Genomic DNA, 10,727 nt, shown 5'->3' with positions numbered 1-10,727 from the left:
AGAAACCAGCACAAAGATGAGAGCAATGCTGACTATCTTACGGAACTACGCAAGTTATTGAAGCACTGCCAGTTCGGAGCAGGACTGGCAGACACCTTAAGGGATAAGTTTGTCTGCGGGCTCCAGAGAGAAGGAAACCCAAAATGACCCGACACTCTCTCGGGTCTATGATTTGACGGTGAAGGGATGGCCAGCACATGGCGACTCACTGTTGCCAGCATTCTCGCCAAGGAGAGAACAGCTGTCAGTGTGCCGGGGGACCTTGATGTGTGGATCCCGAGTGGTAATTCCACCCAAGTTGAGAGATAGAGTGCTCAATGAGCTTCATGAGGGTCATCTGGGAGGGGTAAAAATGAAGAGCCTAGCCAGGGCGTTTGTGTGGTGGCCGGGAATCGATAAAGAAATCGAGGATATGACCAAGAGATGCACAGGATGCCAGAAGGTCTAAAACGCTCCACCACAGGCCCCGCTACACCCATGGGAGTGGCCCTCATCTCCATGGCAACGGGTACACATTGATTTTGCTGGTCCATTTATGGACTCAATGTTTTTAATCGCCGTGGATGCACCTTCAAAATGGCCAGAGGTCATCAAAATGTCCTCCACCACCACAGAGAAAACTATTGCAGTCCTACGGACCATCTTCGCCAGGAATGGCTTGCCAGAACAGATTTGCTCCGACAATGGACCACAGTTTGTGTCCGAGGATTTCCAGAGGTTTCTGAGGAGTAATGGGGTAAAACATTACACATCTGCCCCATATCATCCAGCCACAAATGGATTGGCTGAGAGGTTTGTACAGACCTTTAAAAAGGCAATAAAGGCGATGTATAACGACGACATACCACTACAACACAAGGTGGATAATTTCTTGTTTGCTTGCACATGCAGTCACCAACCAAGCTCCAGCCATAATGTTCTTCAACCGAAGGCTAAGATGTCGCCTGGATTTGCTCAAACCAAACATAAGACGAGATGTTGAGGATAAGCAATTCCAGCACATCAATGAGAAGCCAACCAGGAGCTTCAAGATAGGGGAACCAGTCTTGGCCCGCGACTACCGAACAGAAAAATGGCAGCCAGGAACGATATGCACACAGCAGGGACCACTAATGTACACAGTGGACGTTGGAGAGAGCATCGTGAGACGCTATGCTGACCAGATTCTGGAGTCTCAGGAACAAGCCAAACCCACACCACGAGCATGCGCACCTGGTAATGAACCCGAAGTACAGATTGCGTCTACCTCAGAATCAGTGGTATTGGAAGCTGACGAACCAACCAATGACAATGAGCCAGAATCGACTCCGCCGCAAGAACAGGATACTCGAGAAAGGCGCTATCCAGTCAGGATCAGGAAGCCTCCTCAAAGACTGAATTTATAAATGATTACTTCAGTTGATGTATATAGTACAGAGAAAATTGTAATTGTAATTAGTTATTATTTAATTGTTAAATGAATGTTATGTACTGTTTATCTAAAAGGGGAGGAATTGTTGTGTATGCACCTTTAAGAGAGAACTGATTTTATACTGTAGTACCGGCAGTGACCACACCTGTATATAAAGCCATAGCAGGCTTTCAATTTCAGCATACCCTCTGTTCAGTAAATACCTGTTATTATTGTTCTCCTGCAGTCCGTGTGTTATTGATACGCGGACACTACAGGGGTCACCCTTACGGACTGAAGGGAGGTGTTCCGCAAAGCGGTCACCCAATCTGCGTTTGGTCTCCCCATTTCCCAGCCCCCAAACTGGCCTCTTAATCTGTTTCATTTCCTGTGCTTTTTCAATCGTGACGAAGGGTTTCGACCTGAAACGTTGACTCTGTTTCTCTCTCCACGGATGTTGCCCGGGCCTGCTGAGTTTTTCCAGCATTTTCTGTTGTTATTTCGGATTTCCAGCATCCGCAGTATTTTACTATCGTTGAAAATACAAGTCTTGCTTTTTTTTTGGTTTCAGAGTGTGCTGGACCTTGTAGTTCTATCATTGGAACTTCCGGGGTTGGGGGGGAAGCGAGTCCAAATCCCGCGCTTTGATCACGTCACTTCCAGGAGTGACGTCGATGGTCAGCCGGAAGTGACGCGTGAAGTCCGCCGCCATCTTCCAAGAGTGTCCCCCTCGGTGTGTGTGCGTTGTCCCGTCACCTCATTTTATATATAATTTAAAGCTTGTTGTGCTCCGAGGGTGGCAAAGTAATAGGCTAAGCTGGATGAAATAGACTATTTTTATATAGAATATACACATATATAAGAATTAATTCCCTTTTTTGGGGTGGTGAGCGAACGTGTGCCGGAGGGGGAGACCACATGTCTTTATTTAAACTAAAAAGTGAGGAGGATTTAAAAAAAAAAAATCCCCTTCAGCAAAAACGCAAAAGATTTTACTGAATGAAGTCGGTATGTGCGGGCGAGCAGCGGCTGAAGCGCGCCGCCATCTCAGGGCCGCCGGTTGCCGTGGTGATCGCGCCCTCTCCCTCCCATTGGCTGTCAGCGCGCTCTGACCCCCCCCCCGCGCCGGTTGCCGTGGTGATCGCTCCCTCTCTCCCTCCCATTGGCTGTCAGCGCGGTCTGACCCCCCCCCGCGCCGGTTGCCGTGGTGATCGCTCCCTCTCTCCCTCCCATTGGCTGTCAGTGCGCTCTGACCCCCCCGCCCGCGCCGGTTCCCCCATCCGTGTGCCTGTCAATCAGCCCGCCCGCCAGAAAACCCATCTGCGGCTACAGGAGGAGGAGGTGCTGCTGCTATTGCTGCTGCCGCCTTGGCCTTGCTTGCTGGAAGAAAGAAAGAGCGAAGAGGAGGAGGAGGAGGCGGCGGGGGGGTTATTGAAGAAGCATGGGTGCTTACCTGTCGCAACCCAACACGGTGAAGAGCTCGTGCGAGCGATGCACCGACAAATTCGGCTTCGGCGTCTCTGCCATGCAAGGCTGGCGGGTTTCCATGGAGGTGAGTGCAGAGTGAGTGAGTGCATGCATGCACACCACACACGTTATCTGCACCGGGGCCTTGTGACTGGGCTTCGCCTGGTGTTTGATCGTGTGTGTGTGTGTGCTGGATCCAATCTTTTCCTGTCGCGCGTTATTTCGCGCGTTCACTGGCAGATGGGAGCAAACACATTGTTCATTGTTAACCGTGAGCGACGGTGGGGGGATCTAGGCACGTCATGTAATCTAAAATTGTTTAAGTAAAACTGGAAAGTGAACTGTTCTGTAATACCGCGTGGAGAAAAGACCCAGCCAGCCTATTGATTTGCATCAAAGGTGTATTCGGTTAAGCAGGTGTATTAACAAAAGTACAATTCTTGCTGTACTTAAAGTGTTCCATGTATAAAGTTGTTGAGACTCTCCTGTTTTCTCATGCTTGAGAGACTTGATTAAATAAATGCAGGATTTAACGCCAGTAGTATTTTTGGAAATGCACAACTTTCCAAGAATTGGTAACCTACATTTTTCTTTCAGACACTGACCCACTGCCTATTTCCAAAAAATTTCTGTTGTTTCAGATTACACTTTTTCTTAGGTAGTGCCAGTAGCAATTGTGTTATGTAGAGTGAGACTTCATTGTCAGTCATTCACAAAAATGATCAAATTACCTGCAATTCACAGGTGGGCATTTAATTGAGACTCTGGCAACCTTGGACTCTAAATCCCACCAGAGAAGGTACAGATGGTAACAAATATAGCAAAAGACAGTGTGGTTTAAAATGCGAAGAGGAAAAGTGAAAATCTGGAATTAAAAACAACATGCTGGAAATAACCCTGCAGGTTTGTCAGCATCTGAAAAGATAAGTTAATGTTTCAATCAGATGCTTTTTCAGAACACTCTATAATTACCACATGTTTATGCGTGGAAACCTTCACAAGTAGTTATTTAGCAGTGTAAGATACATTAATGTATCTGACTCCTGATCCTCACCTGGCAAGTAATCTAGTATATACAAGAAATTAAGCGTCTCCACACCGAATCTATGTAATTATATGATTTGAAAGACAAAACTCCAACTGGCCAGGAATAACTACTAACCTGTAATGCATGGCTAACACTTGACCGGACTGAGGAGCTTCTAACTCTAGTCCAATCCTGGCCAACTGTTGTTAGCAGTACAATTTACAGTAGTGACTACAGTTGGGAATAATTGGATTTAGGTGGTTGTAATATAGACGATAAAGCTCTTGTATTATCTGTTCTGGACCGCAAAGTGTGGCAGCTATAAACAATTGTTTTTTAAAAGCTCACTTAAGTACATGTTCCACTGTACCTTTTCAGGCTAAGCATGAACGAAGTGAGTCACTGAATTGCATGATAATTTGGTTCAGATAAAGTCATAGACCAACACTTTTGACTTCTGACTGAGTATTTGCTGTAAATTCCAATTACAGGTACAATGTCACATGAAGTGATCTCTTTTTCTCAAATTGCTTGCATTCTTTCATAATCGATTTTCTTGTGTTTAAAGATGATGGATGATGTAAAACAGAGGGTATACATGTTTATAGAACCTGAAGGTTTATGGGTAATCTGATAGGGCAAATATTGTAAGTTTTTTTGTCAATTAACTGAATCAATAGAATTTGTGAAAAATACTACAGCAGTGAAACATGCATGAAGTTTTGCAACTTTGCCAGATAAATTATTTCTGTACATCCCACTGTTCTAAAACGGTCAGTCAAATTTATTTTATTTTCTATCACTTCTCTTGGTGACTTGAACCCACGGTGCATAATCAGAAGTATGTCCTGGTCATGATTTAGCTCATTGACTATAACCCATTGTGTAGTACCCCTGTATGCTGACTGCCAATTTTAAGGTCAGAAAATGCAATCTACTCCGTTTTAATTTCAATTGTCATTTGCTCAAATTATCCAATAGTTTGAATTAGTAATAATGAAACACCGGACAGCAAAACACTACAACAACACTTAAAAGGTCAGAAAGCATCAAAGCAACTGTTGCACTGCACATGGTTGAAACTTGAGCATTGTACACATTGCGCATTGCAAAGTCAGTCACTTTGCAAAATACTGTGAATGTGGTTTGCTTACTGATTTGCCCACCAAGTACTTAACGCAGAGAAAAGTTCTGTTGGGACGCCTGCCTTGGTTATCAGTCACTTCCTCAACAGTTTCACAGAACTGGACACCATGACTGTGATGAGGCTGCTGCTTCTTCCTCCATCTATTGGCTGGCTCCGTTCATTTGGGTCTCTTCCTCACTGCTGCATCCACTAGGCGCAGCACCCTCCCATGTGCAGCATTGTCAATTTCCACGTTGGTCAGGGTTTCCTGGTCCATACCGGCAATGGAATCAAAGCTCATGTCTGCTGGAAGTCACAACAGGCAGTGTAGTCAAACAAAGAGGTTTGTTACTGTGGGGGTTGGCCGTCAGCACCTGTGTGGGGTCATCTGCTGTGTACGGTGTAGCTGCTTCCGTGCTGGTGGTATGAGTTTACAGTGTTGAAAATAATTCCAGTGGATTTTGCTTTTATTTGCAGGCACTTCGTTATCCCCACAGTTGCCAACTGTGAAGGCAAATTTTTCTGCCCTATAGTGCCGTACTTCAGTTAAAATGATGCAGCTATTCCTCAGAGCACCAGTTATCCACGCCTTTGTGTGTTTCTCCAGGTTATAGGCAGAGTAGTAATACCTCAAGTGTTGTCTGTTGTCCAAATTCTCATCGCAAAATGTTACAGTGCAATATAAATGCCAATAATGTCATTTCTCCGAGTCCATCAGGGAACTTTGACTGTTCCTTCCCCCTCCCCTTACCCGCACTCTGGAATTCTCTTGCTAACCTCTTCCATCTTGTTACCTCGCTTTCAAAAGCTTCTTCAAAATCTAAATCCTTCACCATGCCTTCAACTACCTCCCCTAGCTTTTCTCTACCGTAACCCCGTTTGTATTGTCTGACTAATTTTTTTTAATTTTTAACATGATCTAACAATTTCCTGCTTTCTTTTAAGTAGGTTACAGATCATTTGACTGATACCTCCACTCTGTCAGGGTATCTATCCATTTCCACCTCTTCTCTTCCTCCACACGCTCCCCCCAAACACCTTACTAATCCTGTTGCTCCTCTGAACTTCACTTTCCATTTAAACAATTAAAGAGTGTGTCATGAAAGATATGAAGTACTGTAATAAAAACATGATTGTATTGTGACTTTAAAAGTAGGGTCGTTTGAGTCTCCATATGACTTCCAAACCTGGCATTTATAATTCTCTACAAATTGAATATCCTTATTTATTTTTTAAATCTTCATGCGATGTCTGTAGCTGGTCTTGCTGTATTCATACGCAAGTATCCTATCCAATTTGTTTTAACCAGGAGACCAAAGCTGGAAAAATAATTGTAAGAGTATCTTTATTCTGAAAGTAAGACACATACTCTAGACTATTTTAATCTCCACGCTAATATAAATGCAGGAAAAGATGAGACTGGCTGTAAGGTGGTTTGGGGGAGTTATTTTACTGTGCTCTGACACAGCATTATTGGAAGGATGCAAGAATGGGAAAAGGTTGTAGTGGGAAATTCAAAATAGTCCATGGTGACCACGTCATGAAGATGACTTTCCCTTTATCTGGAGGAAAAGAGTTAGAGCCAAAGGACGTTACAGCACAGGTGGAGGCCATTTGGCCCATCATGTCTGTTGGCTTTGTGCTAAAGTAATACAATACTAGTCACATCGCCCTGCTGTCCTCCCTATAGACTTGTATCTTCCTCTAATTCGAATATTTATCTAATTTCCTTTAAAATGTGCAGCTGCCACTGGTTCAACCACTCTGGCAAAGCATCCATGCTCCCGCGACACAAAAAAATCTCCTAACCCCTCTTTTGCTCTTTAAGTTTTAAATTGTTGGGAGTCAGTGGCGAAGGGCCTTCAAGAGGAAATAGTCTTTCTCTATGATGACTGTGGCAAACTATCCCTTCTAGACCTGCCTGCAACCTTTGACACGGTTGACCAAACCAACCTTCTCCACCGTCGTCCAGCTGGATGGAACTGCACTCCATTTTTATCTGTCCAGTCATAGCCAGAGAATCGCCTGCAATGTCTTCTCCTCCCGCTCCCGCACCGTTACCTCTGGTGTCCCCTCAAGGATCTACCCTCGGCCCCCTCCTCCTATTTCTCATCTACATGCTGCCCCTTGGCGACATCATCCGAAAACACAGCGTCAGGTTCCACGTGTATGCTGGCGACACCCAGCTCTACCTCGCCACCACCTCTCCAGACCCCTCCACAGTCTCTAAATTGTCAGACTGCTTGGCATCTGTCTGAGGCTGAACCAGACGGTTCACAACTTTGGTGTCCTATTTGACCCCGAGATGAACGTCCGACCACATGTTGACACCACCGCGTAAGACCGTCTATTTCCACCTCTGTAACATCGCCCAACTCCGCCCCTGCCTCAGCTCATCCGCTGCTGAAACCCTCATCCACGCCTTTGATACCTCCAGACTTGACTATTCCAAGGCACTCGGTTAAACAACGCCTCAATTTAAAAATTCTCATTTATGTTTTCAAATCCTTCCATGGCCTCGCCCCTCCCTATCTCTCACCTCCTACAACCCTCGGATACCTGCCAAACTCTTCCAATTCTGGCCTCTTGCGCATTCCCGATTTCAATTGCTCCACCATTGGCTGCCGTGCTTTCAGCTGTCTAAGCTCTGGAATCGCCTCCCTAAACCTTGCCACCTCTCTTTCCTTCTTTAAAATCTGATCAAGCTTTTGGTCATCTGACCTAATATCTTATGCGGCTCGGTGTCAAAGTTTTGTCTCATTACGCTCCTGTGAAGCGCCCTGGGACGTTTTACTACATTAAAGGCGCTATATAAATGCAAGTTGTTTATCACTTTTTATCAAATTAAAAAAAACCTCCATTAAACCTGTTCTTGGTGTTCTCTGCTCCAGTGGAAATGGTCCCATTCTCTCTCCTCAAACTATTTGTTTCCCATGCACTGTCATCCTGATGCAGCTACAGTATACATGCCTTTAACATCCTTTCAGGAATGAGGTGCCCAAAACTACACACCGCCACTGTCCTAACTAATGTTTTGTACAGATTTATAATTGTTCCTTTACACTTGTACTCTATGCCCTTATTTATAAAGCCCAAAATCCTAATGACCATTTTAGTGCAGGCGTCTAAAGCCACAATCACTTTCAAGGAATTATGTATTTGGTTCATGCCTCAACACTAATATTTTAATGGTCTATTCGTTATCTCTTTCCTCTTGGTTTTGAGCCCCCAGACTCTGCTGGTTAAGACTGGGCAACGTGATTGATTTTCATAGAAAGTATAAACGTGTTGGTTGAAACAACGCGCTTTTAGCGCATGGGTCTCATTACAAGTTAAAGATCTGGTTTGGATCATTCTTGGGGGGCAGCTGGAATGATTCAACGCCGTGAGGAAACTGAATTAATAGCTAAAGTTCAAATGCCAAGATTGTAGTTTTACATTGGGTTGATTTTTCACCCATCCTTCATTTAGCTGCCACAGTATCTCCTGTAAGCCAGTTCTTGTGCCATCCATAGATGCGGCTGGAAAAATACTTGATATTTAAGTTCTTAACGTTGGTCTATATAGAAGATACACTGTTTGTAGTGTACATTAATGATTTAGATATGAATGTAGGAGGTATGATCAGTAAGTTTGTAGATGACACGAAAATTGGTGGAGTGGTAAATAGCGAGGAGGGAAGCCTCAGGTTACAGGACGGTATAGACGGGTTGGTTAGATGGGCAGAACAGTGGCAAATGGAATTTAACCCTGAAAAGTGTGATGTGATGCATTTTGGGAGGACTAACAAGGCAAGGGAATACACAATGAATGGTAGGATCCTAGGAAGGACAGAGGATCAGCGGGACCTTGGTGTGCATGTACATAGATCCCTGAAGGCAGCAGGACAGGTAGATAAGGTGGTTAAGAAGGCAAAAGGAGAGGGGGGGGGGAGGAAAGGAGTGGAAAAATATAAGTAAAAATGAAATAGGGGCCGAGGTTATGATCTCAAATTGTTGAACTCGATATTGAGACCGGAAGGCTGCAGAGTGCCTAATCGGAAGATGAGGTGCTGTTCCTCGAGTTTACGTTGAGCTTCCGTGGAACAGTACAAGAGGCCAAGGACGGTGAGGTCCGAGTGGGAATGGAGCGGTGAATTGAAATGACAGGCGACCGGAAGCTCGGGGTCACCCTTACGGACTGAACGGAGGTGTTCCGCAAAGTGGTCACCCAATCTGCGTTTGGTCTCCCCAATGTAGAGGAGACCGCATCGTGAGCAGCGAATACAGTATACTAGATTGCGAGAAGTACAAGTAAATCGCTGTTTCACCTGGAAGGGGTGTTTGGGGCCCTGGACAGTGGGGAGGGGGGAGGTATAGGGGCAGGTGTTACATCTCCTCCGCTTGCACGGGAAGGTGCCAGGGGAAGGGCTGTTTGGGGTGATAGAGGAGTGGACTAGGGTGTCTCGGAGAGAGCGGTCCCTGCGGAATGCTGAAAGGGGAGGGGAGGGGAAGATACGTTTGGTGGTGGGATCACTTTGGAGGTAGCGGAAATGCCGGAGGATGATCCGTTGAATGTGGAGGCTGGTGGGGTGAAAGGTGAGGACAAGGGGAACCCTATCGTGGTTCCGGGAGGGAGGGGCAGGGGTGAGGGCAGAGGTGCGGGAGATAGAACTGACCCGGTCGAGGGCAGTGTCAACCACGGTAGAGGGGAATCCTCGGTTGCGGAAAAAGGAAGACATGTCTGAAGCACTGGTGTGGAAGGTGGCATCGTCGGAGCAGATACGGCGGAGGCGGAGAAACTGGGAGAATGGAATAGAGTCCTTACAGGAAGCGGGGTGGGAGGAAGTGTAGTCCAGGTAGCTGTGGGAGTCAGTGGGCTTGTAGTAAATATTGGTCGATAACCTATCCCCAGAGATGGAGACGGAGAAGTCGAGGAAGGGAAGGGAAGAGTCAGAGATGGACCATGTGAAGGTGAGGGAAGGGTGGAAATTGGAGGCAAAGTGAATGAAATTGTCAAGTTCGGGGCGAGAGCAGGAAACGGCACCGATACAGTCATCAATGTATCGGAAAAAGAGGTGAGGGAGGGGACCCGAGTAGGACTGGAACAAAGATTGTTCCACATAGCCCACGAAAAGGCAGGCATAGCTAGGACCCATGCGGGTACCCATGGCAACACCTTTGATTTGGAGGAAATGAGTGGAGTTAAAGGAGAAGTTGTTCAATGTGAGAACAAGTTCAGCCAGGCGGAGGAGGGTCGTGGTGGATGGGGACTGGCCGGGCCTCTGTTCAAGGAAGAAGCGGAGTGCCCTCAGGCCATCCGGGTGGGGGATGGAGGTGTAGAGGGATTGTACGTCCATGGTGAAAAGGAAGTGGTTGGGGCCAGGAAACTGGAAACTGTTAAAGTGGCGGAGGGCGTCCGAAGAGTCGCGGATGTAGGTGGGAAGAGACTGGACAAGGGGAGAAAAGATAGAGTCAAGATAGGAAGAGATAAGTTCCGTAGGGCAAGAACAGGCTGAAACGATGGGTCTACCAGGGCAGTCCTGTTTGTGGATCTTGGGAAGGAGGTAGAAGCGGGCTGTGTGGGGTTGGGGAACTATGAGGTTGGTGGCAGCGGGGGGAAGATCTCCAGAGGAGATGAGGTCAGTGACAGTCTTGGACACGGTGGTTTGATGTTCGGTAGTGGGGTCATGGTCCAGGTGGAGGTAGGAGGAGGTGTTGGAGAGTTGGCGTTCAGCT

General features: G+C 46.3%; 1 protein-coding gene across 2 annotated transcripts in view; it reads left to right on the top strand.

Moving 5' to 3' along the window:
* Positions 1 to 2,595: 2,595 nt before the first annotated feature.
* Positions 2,596 to 10,727, top strand: part of LOC147120906 (protein phosphatase 1G-like) — a 64,115-nt gene continuing 55,983 nt past the window's right edge. Inside the window, exon 1 of one of the 2 annotated variants that reach the window (XM_085979381.1) lies at positions 2,596 to 2,942. In XM_085979381.1, coding sequence (XP_085835507.1) covers positions 2,832 to 2,942 — 111 coding nt within the window. In that variant the 5' untranslated portion in view covers positions 2,596 to 2,831. The remainder of the gene's footprint in view (positions 2,943 to 10,727) is intronic. The other variant, XM_085979387.1, reaches the window with a different exon arrangement.

The sequence above is a fragment of the Somniosus microcephalus genome, chromosome 3 (genome assembly GCF_052327205.1).
Source record: "Somniosus microcephalus isolate GS21.2 chromosome 3, FLI_Smic_1.0, whole genome shotgun sequence".
Lineage (NCBI taxonomy): Eukaryota > Metazoa > Chordata > Chondrichthyes > Squaliformes > Somniosidae > Somniosus > Somniosus microcephalus.
The sequence above is the reverse complement of the archived record's forward strand: the minus strand, read 5'-3'. Positions and strand labels throughout refer to the sequence as shown.